Source organism: Gigantopelta aegis, chromosome 9 (assembly GCF_016097555.1).
Source record: "Gigantopelta aegis isolate Gae_Host chromosome 9, Gae_host_genome, whole genome shotgun sequence".
Lineage (NCBI taxonomy): Eukaryota > Metazoa > Mollusca > Gastropoda > Neomphalida > Peltospiridae > Gigantopelta > Gigantopelta aegis.
Window position 1 is genome coordinate 26,451,551 of NC_054707.1, and position 23,866 is coordinate 26,475,416.

The following is a 23,866-nucleotide window of genomic DNA, read 5'->3' on the forward strand; positions in this document are numbered from 1 at the left end:
CAAAAACTTGTGCGAATCATGTTTTCCCATTACCATAGGCAGTTGCATATTACACTAACTGGAATCTAATGTAACCATATATATTTGATTATCTCCACTACAATACGCTGGCGGGAAATGTCATTTCTGACGTCTGCATTGCGCGAAGATTTATATTAATTGGTGCCATATTCGAAGGTATATGCAAACCACTGAATGTTCTACTAGATATCGGACACTTCGCATTCAACAATAGGCATTATACAACAGTATTCAGTTTAAACTGTACTGCTATTCACAGTTCAAGGTATACACTACAGAGGCGGATCCGGGCGGGGCAGGTGTCCGCCCCCCACACCTATTGTATATTAATTTTCATCTTTTTACTATCCCCTCCAAATCTCCCCCAAAGTTTCCTTGGCATTCTGCCTAATGTCATTGTCCCCACCCCCAAATGAATTTTCTGGATCCGCCACTGCACTATGTACCTATCAGTTAACAAAGGTCATTAATATTGTAGAATGGCGGGTCAGTCCGTAAAGCGCTCGCCTGAGGTAATGGCGGGTCAGTCCGTAAAGCGCTCGCCTGAGGTAATGGCGGGTCAGTCCGTAAAGCGCTCGCCTGAGGTAATGGCGGGTCAGTCCGTAAAGCGCTCGCCTGAGGTGTTTGCGTCGTATCACCTCAGTGGACCCAATCTCAGCTTGGGTTGTTTCCTGTCCCAACCACTACACCACGACTGGTATATCAAAGGCTGTGGTAGCTGCTGTCCTGTCTGTGTATATGAAAGATCCCTTGCTACTAATGGAAAAATGTAGTGGTTCTCCTCTCTAATAACTATATGTCAAAATTACCAAATGTTTGAAATCCAATAGCCGATGGTTAATAAATCAATATGCTTTAGTGGTGTCGTTAAACAAAAAAACTTCAAGTAATATTGTAAAAAATCTTAAATATTTGTAGAAGATAGTAGGCTCTCAGATTCATGTTGCTTATTAAATTAGTCGCGGACCTTAGGATCTTGGGGTTCCTACACCATGGCATTTTTCCTATCAAAATCCTTCGACATATCGTAACATGGATTGTGATTATTCAATGTGTTGAATATACTGGACCGAATTTACAAAGCATGTTTATATCTTACACGTTTAACTACATTCATTTGCAATCCTGAAACACCTGCGTTTAAGAAAAATAGGTTTCGTACATTGGGCCCATTTTGGTTATATGGCTGGCTAAATCTGTGGGTTTTCGGCACCATGCAAGGGGTCACTAATAGTCACTTCTGGTATTTTGTCAAGGAGAAAAATGGTTTGTATACATGACGGCTTACCACTGCCAGATTAACCTTTTGGTACCATCCAATGCTCCACACCCAGAATATTAACGAAACGATACCAGTAGTTGCTGTAAAAATTCATATAAAAGATCTAGCGGGTTTCTTCTTTCATATTTTAGACCAAATATTGCAATATTCCGTGTGAGACAATGCCGCGGTGTCATTAAATAAAAATTCTTCAGAAGTAATTGTGACACATAGGTCACAGAGAAGAAACCATATTAGACTACTCCTTGTTATTAGCAGACAAATATGTTTTATAGGAGACAGACAACAACCGAGGAGGACTGACTCCACGACCCACTGCGCCTCACGCCATGGTTCTGTCACTGAGTATAAGTCGCTTCTTACCGACTCTCTACAGTAGTATCTAATAATATCGGCTACTGGTATTATGCTCCAAAACAAAACGCGGCTGGTGATCATGTTGAACAGGATTTGCTTTTTCAAGACTAAGACTTGGTACGAGTGGTTACCTTGATGTCGAGATGGAGAATGTGTTTAAGACTTGGTACGAGTGATTACCTTGATGTCGAGATGGAGAATGTGTTTAAGACTTGGTACGAATGGTTACCTTGATGTCGAGATGGAGAATGTGTTTAAGACTTGGTACGAGTGGTTACCTTGATGTCGAAATGGAGAATGTGTTTAAGACTAAGACTTGGTACGAGTGGTTACCTTGATGTCGAAATGGAGAATGTGTTTAAGACTTGGTACGAGTGGTTACCTTGATGTCGAGGTGGAGAATGTGTTTAAGACTAACACTTGGTACGAGTGGTTACCTTGATGTCGAGATGGAGAATGTGTTTAAGACTTGGTACGAGTGGTTACCTTGATGTCGAAATGGAGAATGTGTTTAAGACTAAGACTTGGTACGAGTGGTTACCTTGATGTCGAAATGGAGAATGTGTTTAAGACTTGGTACGAGTGGTTACCTTGATGTCGAGATGGAGAATGTGTTTAAGACTAACACTTGGTACGAGTGGTTACCTTGATGTCGAAATGGAGAATGTGTTTTAAGACTAAGACTTGGTACGAATGGTTACCTTGATGTCGAGATGGAGAATGTGTTTAAGACTAACACTTGGTACGAGTGGTTACCTTGATGTCGAAATGGAGAATGTGTTTTAAGACTAAGACTTGGTACGAATGGTTACCTTGATGTCGAGATGGAGAATGTGTTTAAGACTAACACTTGGTACGAATGGTTACCTTGATGTCGAAATGGAGAATGTGTTTAAGACTAAGACTTGGTACGAATGGTTACCTTGATGTCGAAATGGAGAATGTGTTTTAAGACTAAGACTTGGTACGAATGGTTACCTTGATGTCGAAATGGAGAATGTGTTTAAGACTAAGACTTGGTACGAATGGTTACCTTGATGTCGAAATGGAGAATGTGTTTAAGACTAAGACTTGGTACGAATGGTTACCTTGATGTCGAGATGGAGAATGTGTTTAAGACTTGGTACGAGTGGTTACCTTGATGTCGAGATGGAGAATGTGTTTAAGACTTGGTACGAGTGGTTACCTTGATGTCGAGATGGAGAATATGTTTAAGACTAAGACTTGGTACGAATGGTTACCTTGATGTCGAGATGGAGAATGTTCTTGGAGTGCATGAAGGTGATGCCATCACAGATCTGTCTCATGAACATGACACACGCTTTCTCCGTCAGTATAAAGTCGTCGTTGATCACTCGCTCAAACAGCTCGCCACCAGATATACTGAAAAGAATAGTGCATTCTCTAGGTATATGTAAAATTAAATTATAGTAATATTTCAATCTCTATTGCTTCTGTGTATCATCACATGCAGCAGACCTCGACGGGGAGTGGTTAATTGCTCCACTAACGTAGATTATAGGGAGCCATTTAAGATATTACCATATTGATATCATATAAATCACAAGCTAATGAACGCTAAAATATTGCACTCCTTGAACTAGTCACAGGGGAGTGATGGGGAGCGAGAGTGATAGCTCGCCTTAAACGGCGAAGTCTGGTGCATGAAGCTATAAATGCATACTATAAACAGTCAAATCTATCCTACAGGTCAACTGAAGGGATATAACTAAATATGTTAATATTGCTTTTAATAACATGTCAGTTAGGTTGAAAGTTGATATTCATGTCCACTCGATCCTGACTCCGTTAAAAAAAATCTGACCAAAGTGAGTGTCATCAGTCATACTCACAACAAAGGGAACAGTAAGATTTGATTTGTGTTCAAATGTTCGCTGAAACAGGTCGTTGTCCAGGCGCAAGTGCAGGAATTTATGCAACTGTGGCCATAAGCGTACGAGACAGGGGAGATGGGGTCAGAGCTGGAGCAATACCTCAAATTCGGGCAAATATTATAGAGATATTCGTGCAAAATGTGCTAACCACCCGAAAAACAATTTGTAATCCATGTAAAAATGCATAGTGATTCGTTTGCAACCCTATATAGCTGCTAATAGTAGTAGCTGTAGTAATGATAATAAGAATAAATGTTATTATGCAGTTTCGGGCATTTTCGTTTAATTCGGGCAAAACACCAGCCTGTCCCCTTACACAAATGGGAGCCCGTACGTCTATGGCTGTGGCTATGGCGAACGTAGTTTATAGGGGGCGGGGGCGGGGGGGGGGGGGGTCGAGTCACGATCCACTGGATAATATATTAAACAAAAGAAACTTTGCTTGAACAGGGGGGTTTCGACCCCCGAAGCCCTCACCCGACACACTCTTGTTATATACGGTTAAACACTGGGGAAATGCACCAATGTTCATAATACTTTATGTCTTTATACACGTGGCCTTAAGTCTGGGCCATAAAATAGCATGTAGTTAAAGTCTCGAAACTGTTAGTGTCGAGTGTGGATTTTAACTGTTTCTATAAGCAAGTGGTACTCACAGCTCTAGCACGAGACAGAAGCTCTCTCTGTTCTCAAAGGCGTCGTACAACTGTAGCAGTCGAGGATGCTGTAAACATTTCATAATTTCCACCTCATTGGCGATCTCCTTTCTGTCAGAAGGACTCGTAACGTCAATGAACTTGGCCGCCATTTCCCGACCAGATTGTCTTTCTCGACATGATTTAACTTCACCAAATTTTCCTCTGTAAATCATAGATACAAATGTAGACGTATAATTTGTATTTTTTACTTTAAAAAAAACCCACCTTATAATCTAAATATTTCATTTACAAAACCACTAAATACGTAATATATCTACATAGGAAAATCTGGGTTCATTGCTGTCTTACAAACTTAATATTGTCAGAAGTGTAATATGGGTATGTCAAGACCGCATTGCAGTATTGCCTACGAAGGCAATAAAAGAGATGATTTTGAAGTTTGTTTTGTTTAATGACGCCATTACAGCACTAGATTTAATTAATCATAAGCTATCAAATGTCAAACAGCTTGATTCAGATAATACCTTTACATTTGTTCCATTAGTAGCATGGGATCTTTTATATATTTTATATGCACTTTCCCAGATAGGACAGCACATACCATAACATTGATATAGCAGTCGCGGGGAATTTGTCGGGACGGAAAAACAAACAGTCAGAGAATGAATCCACTGAGGTGATTCGATCAAACGATGCAAGCACCTCAAGCGAGCGCTCTACCGTCTGAGCCAGATTCCGTCAGATGGTCATTACAATTGTTCGAAAAAGCCACTAAATAGTGTTCAACATTTCTGATGAGGGGTGTTTTCTTTTTTTTGTGGATTTTTGTGTGGGGGTTAGCTGGGGGTGTTGTTGTTGTTGTTGTTTTTTTTGGGGGGTAGGGTGTTGTTGTTGTGGGTTGCCTTGCAAAGTAACATGGAGTGTATGTTTACAATGAATTTCTATACATGACATAGCTTTGTGAAAAATCTGTTAAGCTAAGAGATTTGATTTTGAGTTAGTGATTCTCGATACTTACTTTCCTAAGAGTTTGCCCACTGCATAGTCGTCTGTTATCCATCGATCCTTCCTGACCACGACGTCGCGGGTCTCAAACGGAAGTTCATCGTCTGAAACGAAAGGGTAAAACAGTTTTGTTTAGACCGATGACACATGAGTGTTAACGTAATCCATAACATGTTCTTACAGCTGTGTTTAAGACCGATGACACGTGAGTGTTAACGTAATCTAAAACATGTTCTTACAGCTTTGTTAAGACCGATGACACGTGAGTGTTAACGTAATCTAAAACATGTTCTTACAGCTTTGTTTAGACCGATGACACGTGAGTGTTAACGTAATCTAAAACATGTTCTTACGGCTTTGTTTAGACCGATGACACGTGAGTGTTAACGTAATCTAAAACATGTTCTTACAGCTTTGTTTAGACCGATGACACGTGAGTGTTAACGTAATCTAAAACATGTTCTTACAGCTTTGTTTAGACCGATGACACGTGAGTGTTAACGTAATCTAAAACATGTTCTTACAGCTTTGTTTAGACCGATGACACGTGAGTGTTAACGTAATCTAAAACATGTTCTTACAGCTTTGTTTAGACCGATGACACGTGAGTGTTAACGTAATCTAAAACATGTTCTTACAGCTTTGTTTAGACCGATGACACGTGAGTGTTAACGTAATCTAAAACATGTTCTTACAGCTTTTGGAACCCATCGAATATAGTCATCGGCCGTAAATGGGGAGAAGAAACATCATGAGTTGAAACAAAAATGGATTGTTAAAAAATGATATTTTCTTCTATGTCTGGCATGCCTAATTTACTTGTTTTGGAAATTTACAAAATCAAATTGTCCCATTAGTGTATATCTATACCTTATCCTAAACAACGATAGAGCGCGTGTATGTATGCGTGTGCATGTGCGCGCGTGCGTGTGTGTGTGTGTGTGTGTGTGTGTACTATTTATTTCACATACATAAATAATTAGTCTACACACCTTACTTTATGCATGTGCATACTAGCAAATCCAGATTTAAACACAACAACAATGGGTGGTGCATTAAGTAAATACATGTCGGAGTGTTAATGTATTAGGAAAACCGTACATGTAACAAAGGTATACAGTGTAGGTCTGTCAACACTTGAATGCGGCTTTTGCTAAATCTCAGTGAGTGATGCAGATAGGTGAATATTCACGAGCCAGTACGAGAGAACCTTTGTAGTCCAGACTCAATCTCTAATGACGTCACACGCATACAATTTGTATGGCGTTGCCATGACGTTAAAGTCTGAGACTATATTAGAATCTTGAGTCCCGACTCTAAAAGGTTTATATAAAAGATCCCTTGCTGCTAATCGAAAAAAGTAGCCCATGAAGTGGCGACGACGGATTTCCTCACTCAATATCTGTGTGGTCCTTAACCATATGTCCGACGCCATATAACCGTAAATAAAATGTGTTGTGTGCGTCCTTAAATAAACCATTTTCCTTCCTTCTACAGTTACTGACGTTTCAAATTCCGGTCTAGACTGGATCCTTTCAGACGCACATGCAAGTGTGACTATTTCTCGCAATTTGAATATACTACAAATAAATGTATTGAAATGCCAGCAGCTAAACATGTTGTATAAGCATGTAACAGTTTCAGTAGACAATTACTCTAATAAGTACATTATAAATGTCATCCACAACAAATATATTCTTTTTCATAGGAAAAGGATAAGTCTATAGTCCATCCCATCATTCTATAAACATGTTTTTTGTAAATAATTTCAGTTTGGTTTAACGTAAGAAGAAAAATAAAAGTTTGGGGGAAATAACGAAACAAATACTATTTTGGGGTTCAATGTACAAATCAATCGGATCAGAAATAAATAACTTGTAGCAATTTATTTAGTATGAAAAAAGCCGTTCCCCGTGGGACGGATTATGGTCTTTTGTTTTACAACGTGTCTATTTAATAATCGTCAAGTGTTTTATTGGTTTCTGGAGTATCCTGTATAAACAATGTCACTATTATTCAAGGTGGTCTTTCTGTTATGTTCAACTGTATCGCGTTTGCATTGTTTGCGTAGTTCTGTACAAACACATTAGGTATCCATCCATGAAAAACATCTTTTCGAATACGATTAAAATGCCCATGCAGGTGCAAATGCAAATATCATCGTATCAACGTCCCTGCAATCAAAAGAATACAAGCAAATATTTGTGAGCACGTCTCGCATTAAAGGAAAGCAAGGCGGTTCAGTATGTACAACGGTAAATATCATGGTTCCATTCCTCGCGAGATCTGTAAAACATGTATACAGCGAGGAAGAGCCCACTGGTTAGAGCATTCTGCTTGGGACGATGGACGTTCTTATGCACTCCCGTCAAGCTCTTATCTAGCTTCCTACATACAGGGAATGAACTGAATGTTGTTTTAATCACATTTAGTACATCTTTCATAGTTTTATATCGACATTTGGAGAGAGAGAGAGAGAGAGAGAGAGAGAGAGAGAGAGAGAGAGAGAGAGAGAGAGAGAGAGAGAGAGAGAGAGAGAGAGAGAGAGAGTTAGTTTGCTGCTCTGTAGGTTACATCTACTACTAAGCAGCTAGGGAACTGTTACATGCACTGTTCCAAAGACAGGAGAGTAATTATCACGGTCTTAGAGTCCATCGAGAGGATTCCCACTTGCTATTGCCATTTAACTGGAAATATTGACTTCCATCAGCAGCAATGTAATTGTGTGCATATATATGCACGATTCCGTACTAATTCCAGTGCTATGCCACGCCTTTCAGCTAAAAAATCAAACATTAAAGGGACATTCCTGACTTTGCTGCATTTGTAAGATGTTTCCGACAAATAAAATATTTCTACGATTAAACTTACATATTAAATATATTTTCTTGTTTAGAATATCAGTGGCTGTATATTCAATGTGTTTCTGGTCGTCTTAATATTTGTAAGAAGCCCAAACTAGATTTTGTCTTCAAATAATTTCGTACGTACGAAAAAAAGATATTTTAGAAAATAAAATGAAATTTAACCTAGTACAAATATTAGAACGATCTGAAACACGTTTAATATACAGCCACTAATTTTATGCGGAAAAATATATTTGATATGTAATTGCATTCGTTAAAAAGTCTCTGTTAGTTGATAACATCTTAAAAATTGCAGCAAACTCCGGAATGTCCCTTTAAGTAGAGTATATCGCAGGTGTTATGCCTACATTGTTAGCTTGTATAAATGGACTTACCAACTGTCGGCTCGCTTTCATCTACATGGACTTTGTTCACATTCCCATGTGGTCCCAGGGTACACCTGTAATGTACAGTCAAAATATATAGTTGAGCTATCATAAATAGATTTTAAAATTTCATTTTGTATTTAACTCCTTCTAGCTAAAGTTATTGTAGAACACAAAATAATTTATCTATAAATGTTTATTATATATTCGATGTCTGAGTTTGGATTTATATTATTTTTGTAAGCAATTTGTGATGGTAGTGTCTAGATCATGGGTGCAAAAAAATACTATACGCAGAATTCATCTGTATTTCTGTTCAGTCGGTCATGACTTCCCACCTGCGAAAACCCCACCAATTATTCTTTTTTATGAAATCAATTTTAGAGTGTACCAGATGTTTACCTTAGGCAAATTTCCGGGAACGTGCCGAAATAAAACACAGGTATTGTGTCGGCTCGTTTTTACTATATTTATCCCCTATGTATCCAGTTATGTATGTACTCTTTTCGCCTACATATTAATTTTTTTTAATCCAAAAAAAGAATAACAACATAAAAATAATAAATATATAATAATACATTGAAACAAATTATGGTCGTGTCTATTTTTAAGTAGTTTGTTTGTTTTGTTTAATGACACCTCTAGAGCACATTGATATATTACTCGTGGGCTGGCGAGTGCTGGGTTCGTCTCCCTGTTCCCGCTCCAACCCAGGCTGACGTTTAATAGCTCAGCGAATGGATGGATGTTTAACGATACCCCAGCAATGTAATGGCTCAGTGGGAAGGTGTAAGACCACTATGCCGATTTGTCTCTCACTAACCACTAAACTTAATTTTAGTCGTTCACACATTTTATTAGTCGAAAACATCCTACAATTATAGACAACTGAGGATAGCTTAAAATGAATGACTTGAACACAGCAGGATGATCACGCCATGGGACAACACAGTCAACATGTTCGTAAACTCGAAAGGTTAATCTCAATTTATTATCCTAGTCTTGGAGGCATTCAAGATGTAACGTTAATGTGTATCAAAATTGTGTTTCCGGTGTTAGTATGGAATCAAGGCATTATGGAATATTGCAATGCTTCACAGTGGCTAATTAGAATTTCTAATGTCATTTATATTTCTTTTTCCACTTGGGTTTCGTGTCTTTATCCAATTAATGTTAAGGCACGCTGTCCTGGGCACACACCTCGAATGGTGTCCAGGATAGTGAGTAAATATTAAGTTGTTAGTGGTTAGTAAACAAAATTCACATCGAGTGTCCAGGACAACGTCCTAAAGTATCTGTTGTATTTTTTCTCCAGGTTTTAAAACCATTTATTTGATGTCGAGTCGTGCGGTGTAAGTTTTGCAAGGACTCAGCATATTTGAAAGGCCTTGGTATGTTGTGTAGATATATGACTAACAGGGTGTGTTGCTCGACACCAAGTTCGAGACTGCTTGGAATGCATCATTAATGCAGATTTACGGTGACACGAGTGTGCAAGAACTCTCAACATGCACCGGAAGTATCGTAGGACGGTTCCAGAAAGTGTCATACATTTTATGTGGTGCCACGTGGGTTAACAATTATACTTTTAGGGTATGAACCTTTTTTAATTGAATAAAGTCAGATAATTTAAATGTATAGTGTAGATGGTATGGGTATTGGGAAAAACAGGTTTCTCTAGCCCCCAGGACCTAGTCACCTTTAATAATTTTTGGAACAGCCCTTAAACCGTAGTATTCGCGTCCAGCTGTTTGTGAAAGCAATGCAGCGTTTAGCGCTACTATGTAAATAACTTTAGTTTGTTTAATTTAGCATTTAATTCGTTCTGTTAGTGTTTCACCATCGTCTTCAACTATCAGTATTCGCCGCCGCTCAAGACGGGGTCATGCGAGGATCCGTCTGTCTATGTTATGTAAATATTTAACAAATCACGACATTCGCTTCAAAATTCCGCAAAGATGCGTTAAATGCTCTTAAAGGTCAGTTTCATTGATGGTTTTCATTGATGGTTTTAGCATTCTGCCAAATGACGTCATAGCATGTTCCAATGGTAGAACAGAACAGAACAGAAAGGAACAGAAGGAACAGATCTTCATTTCACTCAAGGCCACCAAAAAGTAGTTTAAAAGGAGTGTATATAAAATACGCTATTTCATGGGCGTATTCGGATACGACTTTTATGTCAACTCGCGATTTATGACAATATGGTTTTCACACATCACCAGTTGACATAAAAATCGTATTCCAAATAAACAACATGAAATGGTCTATTTATTATATACATACAGTCGAACTTCGTTAACTCGAAGTTGAAGGGGACAACGAAATAGTTCGAGTTTCAGGGAGTTCGAGTTTTCGAAAACCGTATAGCAGACCCCAAAGTGAAAATGCATTGTAGTATTATCATTTCGTTGCTATCCCCCCATTTCTGGGCCCTTCGCCAGATTGCTTGGATGACAAGAAAGCGTGACTATTAACCGATCTGGCTATCCCCCCCCCGTTGCCGGGTCCTTCCCCAGATTGCTCGATCTCTGATGTATCAGTTTCTAACATAACTAAATGACTAGTAATGAATCATTTTGAATTCACACTTAAATAGCAAATAACAAATTTGACATGATTCACTCGTTTAAGAGAAAAAACAAACAGCGTTAATTGTTATTACAACAGTTCTTTGAAGATTACAAGACTATCCGTACTTTGTGTAATGAGGCCCGCTGCCGTGTACAAACACCGACAACCAAATGCAGGCATGTAGGATCATTTCGTTCCGCATAGTCGGCGATCTATTATTCTGTAATTACCGCGTGTATCATAGATAGCCGAGACCGGATATCGGAGAAGAATGGTTTGTTTTTGTTTTTTTTTTTTTTAAAGGCCACTGACCTATTTAATGGCCTAACAAAGTATTACCTGAACAAAAATATTTTGATTTGTCCCTAAATGTACTTTATTCAACTATCTTCATAACCACCATACTCCATTTATTAATGATATTTTGTAAAAAATAATAATTGAATTATGGCAATGGTCCATAATTCAAAAACTAAAATTGCCAAGAGGGTTGGCATGGATTTCACTCCATCATGGTTCAGTTAAGATGATTTATATTCTGTGTCATACTGAATAACGTCATAAAAGATCAGTTTATAAATACACGTGGATAATTTTGTATTTTTACCTATTAGAAGTGAAGTCCAGAAACAGATCATTTTACAGTATACAATCAAGTAAGACGTAAGACTTCATCTCAGAGTGAACACACAACTTAGGGAGTAGGTATAATAGGTATAACTACTAATCACTACCCCTCCCTCCCTCTCCCTCCCTCTCTCTCTCTCTCTCTCTCTCTCTCTCTATATATATATATATATATATATATATATATTGTTAACTTATATGGTTATTGGCAACAACAATTAAATGAACTTGAACAGATACATTCATTTTGTAATTATTAAATGGAATATATATGTACTTATTGAATACAGATGTACACATGCAACTATTAAATTGAGGTACGTAGTATTTATATTTATTATAAAATGAAGGTATGTCTTAAAATAGTACTTTTTAATTGTCTAATATTGGCGCTTTAATTATATTTTTAAGATTTCTTTTAAAGTTCAGTTAATAATCTAAAACGTGCTGTTGGCTTACTTCAGTTTGTAGAAACATATATCGTTTGAAGTAGCCGAATGCCCCATGACGAGTCGTTGATGTTCCCTCCAGTCTGATCGCCATGTACCATCCCACGTTACAGGTAACCGCACAATAAAGTCAGTAGCGTACCTGCGTCTGCCTATTTACCTCGGTCTACCAACCGAATACCAAACAAATCGAAAACGAGGCTCCTCACCTGACGACCTTGCATACACTTATTGGCTTCATTGAGAAGTCAAGACGTATTCGGGCTAGACTGATCTCCGGACAATTCATATTATTTGGTGTGTGTTATTGTGTACCAGTAGTACTGCATTCATAAAGACAAAACAAGACTATCTGATATCCGCGACATATGTTTATAGGGCCTAGCCTTATTTGGCGTTTAGCGTCATATATAAATTTATATTTAACACACAAAATGAGGTGCGAGTCACAGGCGTGTTTATACCTTTGAATTGACGTGTATATGATCCTGAAAATATTGATGTGTCAATGTTTGATATTATTTCATATATCAAAAGGAATTTAGTAGTAACACCCACCTGTTGTGGATTGTGTTAAATACCTCCAGGGCAAGGTGTACAGTTCTACATATTGTAACACTATTTATTTTATTTTATTTTAAATTTAATTGTGTTTATTGATTAATTGTTGGCTTTTTTTAAGATTTAAAAAAAAAACTTTATTTATCTTTATTTATTGCTCTTAAATTCACATTAAATTTGTTTTAATTTAAAGCTATATCGGAATGTAATTAAAAATGTTTTCTTTTAATTGTATGTACTAATATTGTGTTTCGTTACACTGTATTTTCAACATAAACGGCATGTTTGAGATACAAACACAGAGTTCTGGTTGGGGCAACAAGAGGTTTTTGAGAGCTTTAAAGGGAGTGAGATGTGTTAATTTGAATGCTATATATATAATTATATATAGCATTAAAAAAAACACCACAAACATTTCAGTTGTTTAATGTCATGTTTCGGCATTTTTGCCTTTTTTAAATTAACAATAAGATCAGTGTGTGTATATATATATATATCCAAAATCAAATTTTGTTTTTTATTCAGGGATAATCGATTGTTCCCATTTCAGACAGAAAATATGTAAATGCATCATTGTCGTCTATGATGTGTGTATTATGGAGAGGGTATGTAGTAAGCAGTAAAATATGTTTCAATCAAAACTTACACAATTAAATCGCATACCTCACATATCTGCACACATTGGGTGATTACAAACAGTCGATTTCTATATTTCAAACTGAGCGTGTAACAAAAACATCTTAGAAAGGAATGTTTGAAGTACACTCATCACGATATGCAGCCTATAAATACCTCTGGACGGGTGGACAAGCCTGACGGGATCGATGATGACGTGACGTCCATACCCCGGATTCTAACCTGTGTTTGTATGACAGGTGTGAAAAGAATGTCGACGTGCGGCTTGCGGAAACGGGAAGTAAACGATAAAGGGCAAGCTGACAGTATACACCTGCGTTGCGTTTCCCAGGGTTAGTGCGGTTTGCGTTTTATGTTTTATGAGTAACCATGCCTTGCGGGTAGCCGGCTTGTATCAGGACCGCGTTTTAATTATTTAAAATACAGTAGGGCTTTTATAATTTTGGTCGGGGTTTGTTGTTGTTTGGATTTGGATTTTTTTGTTGTTGCTTTTTAATTGAGGATTATATATATGTATATTAAAGAAATGTTTGATTTTATTTTGTTAAACAAAACCACTAGAGCACTCTGATTTATTGGATGTCAAACATTTGGTAATTCTAACACAGTCTTAGAGAGGAAACCCGCTAAGTTTTTCCATCAGTAGCAAGGGAATTTTATATGCACCATCCTATAGACAGGATACCACATAACACGGCCTTTGATATACCAGTCGTGGTGCATTGGCTGGAACGAGAAATAGCCCAATAGGCCCACCGACGGGAATCAATCCTAGACCGATCGCGCATCAAACGAGCGTTTTTCCACTGGGTTACATACCACCCTATTAAAGATATTATTGCAGTTTTTATTTTGTAATTACATGTACTCCTATGGATGAAATATTTTAATACTCTGGTGCTGTTATTTAGCTATAAAGCATCATGGTCAATGAGCAATAAACTGAAAACTGCTATATAATAAAATATTGTCTACGTGTGCGTCGTCTTGGTGTTTTGTGTTTACCTATTTCGTTTATACTAGTTTATCCTGCAAGCACTATTTGTACTAACCATTTATAGTGACCGTATAAGCAAAGTCATAAACTGCTACTAGTGGTGAATACTTGTCACGTGACCTGCTTTCACTAGATATTCAATTGTCTAGTGTTTACGTCGTTAATTTCAATACTCTTGCTGTGGTATGTAATACAAAATTATGTATTAATTTATTTCGAAATTATGAATTAAAAAACAATTTTTACGTAACAAAAATAACATGTTACAGGAATAAAATAAAAGAAATGGTTTTTTATTTAACGACGCAATCAACACATTTTATTTACGGTTATATAGCGCCAGACATATGGTTAAGGACCACACAGATTTTGAGAGGAAACCCGCTGTCGCCACTACATGGGCTACTCTTTCCTATTATTTATTTGCGCTTCCCACAGGCAGGATAGCACAAACCATGGCCTTTGTTGAACCAGTTATGGATCACTGGTAGGTGCAAGTGGTTTACACCTACCCGTTGAGCCATGCGGAGCACTCACTCAGGGTTTGGAGTCGGTATCTGGATTAAAAATCCCATGCCTCGACTGGGATCCGAACTCAGTACCTACCAGCCTGTAGACCGATGGTCTAACCACGACGCCACCGAGGCTGGTCTACAGGAATGAAGTCATGAATGTTTGTATTTTGTACTGGGTAAAGCTTACTCGTTTAGCTTGATTAATCAATAAAATAAACATGATTTCATTACTCTTATTGTTGAGTCGTAGGATAAAGCCACTAACAGGTTAATGCCATGGGTTATCGGCTTTATCCAGTTCGGAAGGTGATTGGGAGTGGGGGGTGTTTGTCCATATATTTAACGTTTCCGATTGATAAACAAAATCATATTGCATCTTTAACTTCTGCTTTCAGTGACTGGTATTCCTGGTAATTAACCAGTTGGAATCAACACGTTTTTCTCTTTATGAATTATTTATTGCGACCTGAATGCCACTTAAAGTGTTCTTTCTGTATATCCCGCCCAAAGACCCAGTATGATTTTGTCACTGGATTACTTCCACCATGGAGTAAGTAGCTATATTTATGTTCAAATTCGACCAAGAGGTCCGTCTAAATGTGGGGAGAGATGTAGTCTCATGGTTGATGCGAGGAGGTAGGCCCACCAGTGCTCATATCTGGAAGCTCAAAAGATCTGGTACGTGCTGTGCTGGCTGTGATTAAACAGTAGGTGGCAGCAATGGGGTTGTGGTTTACCGGCTGTGTCGGTGTTACGTCGGTTCCTGTCTTTTGTACAAAAAGCTAAAGTTCGTTGTGTTTTACGACACCACTAGATTTATGAATCATCGGCTATTGGATGTCAAACATCGGGTAATTAATCATCGGCTATTGGATGTCAAACATTTCCTCTCCATTTTTCTATTAGTAGTACGGGATCTTAATATATGTACCATCTCACAGACAGGTTAGCACATACCACGGACTTTGTGGTGCACTGGCTGGAACGAGAAATATACCAATGTATAAAGTAGCATCTCGTTTCTTTATTGTTTAATGTTAGGGGCTTTGTGTTAGGCTGGGACTCGAACCTATAGAACCAATTCGCCCGCATTTCCCATACCACCACGATAACCATCGGCCACCGAGACATTCTTTAACAAGAGTACCAGTGAGGTACACAATACGCCAATCAGGAGCCATATTTATATTAAAGAATATGTTACGGGTATGATTTAATTCTAATTATGTGAAATTTTTGCAATGGGATGAATGAACAGTTTGTTTTGGACCAGCCACCATCCCAAGTTGTTCCTACATGTAAGGTTTGTTGGTCCTGTATGCATCTGTATGCAAGATATGGTCCGGACTATGATTTACTGTTATATGCAGTAGACCGTGAAAAGTAACTCACAGGGACCTAGTAATAGTACGCGACACACCACCATCCCAAGTTGTTTCTACATGTGAGGTTTGATGGTCCTGTATGCATATGTATGCAAGATATGGTCCGGACTATGATTTACTGTTATGTGAAGTAGACCATGAAACGTAGGTCACAGTGACCTAGTAATAGTACGCGACACACTGCCATCCCAACGTGTTCCTACATGTGAGGTGTGATGGTCCTGTATGTATCTGTATGCAAGATATGGTCCGGACATAGTACGCGGCACACCATCATTCCAAGTGTTCCTACAGGTGACGTTTGATGGTCCTGTATGCATCTGATTTCACGATATGGTCCGGACAAGAAAACATTAAAAGACGGACGGATGGACTGACAGACGAACGGACAACGCCATACCATAGATGGGCGTATGAAAAGAGAATGCTGAGTTAATCGACGATTTACTTGTAGCCTACAAATCAGGCTATCACCCCTTAGCATATTCACCTCAACTTTTGATAGGAATGCACCAGATATAGGTAATGATAAATAATGTGTGTACATCTTAAATTTGTGAACATGTGTTCAATGAGATGATGTGGTGTAGATATTTCATACATCATTTGGTAATGCACTGGCATGTATGTATATATGTATGTATGTCAGGTTTGATTAGTACATACGCATTATGTATGTATTGATGTATGAAAATCTATATATTGTATGTATGTCGAGGTTGACTGTTACATACATAGCTATTAATGCACTGGCGCAGGGGATAATTAAATCCTATCTGGCCTCACAAATTGTCCCATGCCGTTGCTGGGACTCGAACCTGTGGCACCGATTCGCCCGCAAATTGCAAGACTAAACACGATACGCTCTGAGCTATCGAAGCTTCCATAAAAAGGATGCTCATTAATTCAACCACATGCATGGGGCCTACAATCTACGCGGTCTATCCCGCTTACGTGCACGAAACAATGGTTAGATATTAACGCATTGGCACAGGGGATAATTAAATCATTTCTAGCCTCACAAATTGTCTCATGCCGTTGCTAAGACTCGAACCCGTGACACCGAATCGTCCGCAACTTGCAGACTTGCCACAATATGTTCTGAGCTATGTATACATATATGTATGTATGTATGTATGTAAGTATGTAAGTATGTATGTATGTATTGATGTATGAATATCTATATATTGTATGTATGTCGAGGTTGACTGTTACATATATCCTTTTTAGCCTCAAAAATTGTCCCATGCCGTTGCTGTAACTCGAACCTGTGGCACCGAATCGCCCGCAAATTGCAAGACTAACCACGATACGCTCTGAGCTATCGAAGCTTCCTGTATGTATGTATGTATGTATGTATGTGTATGTGTGTATGTATGTCTGTATGCCTGCCTGCCTGCCTGGGTAGATGTTTATGTATTTAAGTGTACATACGAGTATGTTTGTGTGCCAGATGGTGAGGAGGAACTGCTACTTTACATTTAGAGGTTTCAAAGGTTACAGATGTAACAGATGTAACAGATGATTGATCATCTAATGTAACTGGCATGATAGTGATATCAACTCTCTGTCACGATATGTAAACTAGCCGTTCGTTCATTTCGTAAATGTTAGGATACAATATTTGTCAATGATAAACCGACATTATCATTTATCATTGACTAGTCTACTGATGCCAAACTAATCACAGTCGTTTAATGTTGTCGGTGTGTTTTTTGTAGATCTGTTATAGAGATGATTTATTCGTTAGGTTTATTTTGGAGGGCTGAGGGCTTCGAGAGGTTCAAATTCAAATTTACTGAAAATTAATCATTATTTTTATGATTTTAGCAACCATGCTGAGTTATAACTGTCGTTAAGGAATGTAAACATGAAAAGTTATAGGACACACTTCATACTATCACCAAAATGATCTTTTAATCACAAAACCATTTTACCAAAACCATTTTATTCTGGCTCGTGCACAAATTATTCACGCATTTGACGGTTACTAATCAGTGCTCAAAGACTCATCAAAGGCCGTCATAATATGAACTGTTCTGACTGTGGGGAGTGAAAATTAAGGAGTAACTTATCTCCTCTCGACCAAATAGTCGTAGTTTAAAATGTGCTTGGGTATTGGCGTGATCGTACGGGCTCTCGGGTTTTGGGTGGGGGTTTTTGTAAATGGGTAAAGGGGCAGGCTGATTTTTTTTCAGGAATTAAACGAAAATGCCCGAATCTGGATAACAACCTTTATTTCTATGTGCTTTACTAATTGCGCCTTCTTATTCGAGATTCTGTGGGAAATCACTGTACAGTGTTTGGCAAATCACATGTTTTGTAGGACAGTGTTTTACAGATGTGTACACAGGCTGGGTGTGGGTTCACAGTGTACGTGTACCTGACTCGCGGTACCTGGTGGTCCATGATTGAAGCGGGTGATGGCTGCCATATGGTGCAGATTCCTTTTTAGCGAAACCAGAACATAACGGTCCGTGTTTACCATAGATCTTCACTGAAATTATTACCTCCGACGTTGAAGTGGGTTAACATAATGCTAGGCAAGCAACGGTTTGTACTGCATGGCGGGGGTGCAGTAGCAGAGTGACAAGCAACAGAGCAGCTTCTAGAGGAAGAGGGCATCTAGGCCGTACCCAGGGGCGGGGAAAGAACAGCTGTATTCCAGTTTACTACGCAACAACAAAAAAATAGTTTATCCTTGGAGAATACCCGTTATTATTGTGCTATCGTGTTTTTATTCTAACTTCAGTCATTTCAGGCTCCGTACGACATTGATTGAATAACTGATTGTTGTGTGTGCATATTACTAGATCTAGGGCGACATCTCCCCTATATATATGCATTAATAATGTCCTAATACTGCTACGGCTATCTATACTCTTTAAAAAAAAGTAGGGGAACTCTAATAAGAATTTACAATTGCCAAAATTGTAAGGTATATTAGCTGTGAGGAATGGTTATATGATAATAGTGAATTGATTGGGCAAACATCACTAATGTTAACCGGTAGTTCAGTATTACAGTAGGTTTTATGACCACCAAAGATCTTGAAGGACGATTGGGGTCAGAAGTGAAATTTGAAAGTTGACATATTTTTTTCTTCAGTAAATCGCAAATTCAAACAATAAAAATTACTAAAAACAAAACAATAACAACTGTATGTTCAACAGAATAAAAAACGATTGATAGAAATAATATTGCACAGTGATTAATCGACCTTTGTGGAAATTGTCAAAATCGAGAATGATACCCCACGCACGTGTACGGAGCAATGCGTGATGCACGTGCAAACTATGGAATGTGTTTCAGTGTGTTGATAAACAGACCTGAACGTTCTTTACTAGGATGTCTGTGGTCAAAACGTATGTTCGGTCTAATAGTTGATATTAACATTAATATTTCAGGTTCCCCTACTTTTTTGAAGAGTATACACATGTATATCATTGCTAGCTATACACAGAACCGCAACCATCCACCCAAAAACAACTCGGTAATATATGTGACCCTTTAAATATTTCAGATTAGGTACACCAATGATTAATATATTAGTGGGTGGTTTTAATGTTTATTCTCCCCAGAGTATAGTGAATTAGGTTGGGGAGCTAGATTCACAGACATACATAACATAATACATTGATATCTGTTGTCGGTTATTTTTGCACCAAAACCTGATATCACATATTTTTGTTTGTTTATTTGTTTTCCACAATGGATACATCATAAATAAATAAAAAAATTAATTAATTAAAAAAAAAAAAAAAAAAAAGGGGAAAAAAAGTCTTCATTACTGAGCTGGAGAGCAAATCAAAGTTAATACTGTAGAAAGAAAACTGTTATAATATGAATATTTTAATTACCATTGTACAATATTCAATTTTTACCAAATAGACAAACCGGCCGTTGAACGTGAAAGCCCTGATGGTGACAAACTCAGCTCCGGGGATAATGAACGAGGTGAAATTGGGGGCCCTTGCTTTAGACACTCACTTGGTTGGCGATCGATTGTAGTATTCGGTCTGTATGACAATGTAGGTAGCATAGCCCTTCCTCTAGACACTCACTTGGTTGGCTATGGATTGTACTGTTCGGTCTGTAGGAAAAGGTAGACAACATAGCCCTTGCTCTAGACACTCACTTGGCTGGCTACGGATTGTAGTATTCGGTCTGTAGGACAGTGTAGATAGCATAGCCCTTGCTCTAGACACTCACTTGGTTGGCTATGGAGTATAGTGTTCGGTCTGTAGGAAAGTGTAGATAACATAGCCCTTGCTCTAGACACTCACTTGGTTGGCTACGGATTGTAGTGTTCGGTCTGTAGGACAGTGTAGATAGCATAGCCCTTGCTCTAGACACTCACTTGGTTGGCTATGGAGTATAGTGTTCGGTCTGTAGGAAAGTGTAGATAACATAGCCCTTGCTCTAGACACTCACTTGGTTGGCTACGGATTATAGTGTTCGGTCTGTAGGAAAGGGTAGACAACATAGCCCTTGCTCTAGACACTCACTTGGCTGGCTACGGATTGTAGTATTCGGTCTGTAGGACAGTGTAGATAGCATAGCCCTTGCTCTAGACACTCACTTGGTTGGCTATGGAGTATAGTGTTCGGTCTGTAGGAAAGTGTAGATAACATAGCCCTTGCTCTAGACACTCACTTGGTTGGCTACGGATTGTAGTGTTCGGTCTGTAGGACAGTGTAGATAGCATAGCCCTTGCTCTAGACACTCACTTGGTTGGCTATGGAGTATAGTGTTCGGTCTGTAGGAAAGTGTAGATAACATAGCCCTTGCTCTAGACACTCACTTGGTTGGCTACGGATTGTAGTGTTCGGTCAGTAGGAAAGTGTAGATAACATAGCCCTTGCTCTAGACACTCACTTGGTTGGCTACGGATTGTAGTGTTCGGTCTGTAGGACAGTGTAGATAGCATAGCCCTTGCTCTAGACACTCACTTGGTTGGCTATGGAGTATAGTGTTCGGTCAGTAGGAAAGTGAAGATAACATAGCCCTTGCTCTAGACACTCACTTGGTTGGCTACGGATTGTAGTGTTCGGTCAGTAGGAAAGTGTAGATAACATAGCCCTTGCTCTAGACACTCACTTGGTTGGCTACGGATTGTAGTATTCGGTCTGTAGGAAAGTGTAGATAACATAGCCCTTGCTCTAGACACTCACTTGCTTTGCTATGGATTGTAGTGTTCGGTCAGTAGCAAAGTGAAGATAACATAGCCCTTGCTCTAGACACTCACTTGGTTGGCTACGGATTGTAGTGTTCGGTCAGTAGGAAAGTGTAGATAACATAGCCCTTGCTCTAGACACTCACTTGGTTGGCTACGGATTGTAGTGTTCGGTCAGTAGGAAAGTGAAGATAACATAGCCCTTGCTCTAGACACTCACTTGGTTGGCTACGGATTGTACTGTTCGGTCTGTAGGAAAGTGTAGATAACATAGCCCTTGTTCTAGACACCCACTTGGTTGCCGATTAATTGTAGTATTCGATCTGTAGGAAAGTGTAGATAACATAGCCCTTGCTCTAGACACTCACTTGGTTGGCGATTGATTGTGGTATTCGGTCTGTAGGAAAGTAGATAACATAGCCTTTGCTCTAGACACTCACTTGGTTGGCGATCGATTGTAGTATTCGGTCTGTATGACAGTGTAGATAACATAGCCTTTGCTCTAGACACTCACTTGGTTTGCTATGGATTGTAGTGTTCGGTCTGTAGGACAGTGTAGATAACATAGCCCTTGCTCTAGACACTCACTTGGTTGGCGATCGATTGTAGTATTCGGTCTGTATGACAGTGTAGGTAGCATAGCCCTTGCTCTAGACACTCACTTGGTTTACTATGGATTGTAGTGTTCGGTCTGTAGGAAAGTGTAGATAACATAGCCCTTGCTCTAGACACTCACTTGGTTGGCTACGGATTGTAGTATTCGGTCAGTAGGAAAGTGTAGATAACATAGCCCTTGCTCTAGACACTCACTTGGTTGGCTACGGATTGTAGTGTTCGGTCAGTAGGACAGTGTAGATAGCATAGCCCTTGCTCTAGACACTCACTTGGTTGGCTACGGATTGTAGTGTTCGGTCAGTAGGAAAGTGTAGATAACATAGCCCTTGCTCTAGATACTCACTTGGTTGGCTACGGATTGTAGTGTTCGGTCAGTAGGAAAGTGTATATAGCATAGCCCTTGCTCTGGACAGTGACTTGGTTGGCGATCGATTGTAGTATTCGGTCTGTATGACAGTGTAGATAACATAGCCTTTGCTCTAGACACTCACTTGGTTTGCTATGGATTGTAGTGTTCGGTCTGTAGGACAGTGTAGATAACATATCACTTGCTCTAGACACTCACTTGGTTGGCGATCGATTGTAGTATTCGGTCTGTATGACAGTGTAGGTAGCATAGCCCTTGTTCTAGACACTCACTTGCTTTGCTATGGATTGTAGTGTTCGGTCTGTAGGAAAGTGTAGATAACATAGCCATTGCTCTAGACACTCACTTGGTTGGCTACGGATTGTAGTATTCGGTCAGTAGGAAAGTGTAGATAACATAGCCCTTGCTCTAGACACTCACTTGGTTGGCTACGGATTGTAGTGTTCGATCTGTAGGAAAGTGTAGATAACATAGCCCTTGCTCTAGACACTCACTTGTTTGGCGATTGATTGTGGTATTCGGTCTGTAGGAAAGTGTAGATAACATAGCCCTTGCTCTAGACACTCACTTGGTTTGCTATGGATTGTAGTGTTCGGTCTGTAGGACAGTGTAGATAACATAGCCCTTGCTCTAGAGTCTCACTTGGTTTACTATGGATTGTAGTATTCGGTATGTAGGAAAGTGTAGATAACATAGCCCTTGCTCTAGACACTCACTTCGTTTATTATGGATTGTAGTGTTCGGTCTGTACGAAAGTGTAGACAAAATAGTCCTTGCTCTAGACACTCACTTGGTTTGCTATGGATTGTAGTGTTCGGTCTGTAGGACAGTGTAGATAGCATAGCCCTTGCTCTAGACACTTACTTGGTTGGCGATTGATTGTAGTGTTCGGTGTTCGGTCTGTAGGAAAGTGTAGATAACATAGCCCTTGCTCTAGGCACTGACTTGGTTGGCAATCGATTGTAGTATTAGGTCTGTAGGAAAGTGTAGATAACATAGCCCTTGCTCTAGACACTCACTTGGTTGGCTATGAATTGTAGTGTTCGGTCTGTAGAAAAGTGTAGATAACATAGCCCTTGCTCTAGACCCTCACTTGTTTTGCTATGGATTGTAGTGTTCGGTCTGTAGGAAAGTGTAGATAACATAGCCCTTGCTCTAGACACTCACTTGGTTGGCTATGGATTGTAGTGTTCGGTCTGTAGGAAAGTGTAGATAACATAGCCCTTGCTCTAGACAATCACTTGGTTGGAGATCGATTGTAGTATTCGGTCTGTATGACAGTGTAGATAACATAGCCTTTGCTCTAGACACTCACTTGGTTTGCTATGGATTGTAGTGTTCGGTCTGTAGGACAGTGTAGATAACATAGCCCTTGCTCTAGACACTCACTTGGTTGGCGATCGATTGTAGTATTCGGTCTGTATGACAGTGTAGGTAGCATAGCCCTTGCTCTAGACACTCACTTGGTTGGCTACGGATTGTAGTGTTCGGTCAGTAGGAAAGTGTAGATAAG

General features: G+C 39.1%; 1 protein-coding gene across 3 annotated transcripts in view; it reads right to left on the reverse strand.

Annotated features, from left to right (window-relative positions):
* Nucleotides 1-23,866, reverse strand: part of LOC121381125 (myosin light chain kinase, smooth muscle-like) — a 76,158-nt gene that overhangs the window by 11,633 nt on the left and 40,659 nt on the right. For 2 of the 3 annotated variants that reach the window (XM_041510258.1, XM_041510257.1), the window contains 4 exons: nucleotides 8,461-8,525; nucleotides 5,233-5,323; nucleotides 4,212-4,415; nucleotides 2,902-3,043 (listed from right to left, as the gene is read on the reverse strand). In XM_041510258.1, coding sequence (XP_041366192.1) covers nucleotides 2,902-3,043; nucleotides 4,212-4,415; nucleotides 5,233-5,323; nucleotides 8,461-8,525 — 502 coding nt within the window. Of the gene's footprint in view, nucleotides 1-2,901; nucleotides 3,044-4,211; nucleotides 4,416-5,232; nucleotides 5,324-8,460; nucleotides 8,526-12,111; nucleotides 12,248-23,866 lie in introns of those variants that run through there. The other variant, XM_041510256.1, reaches the window with a different exon arrangement.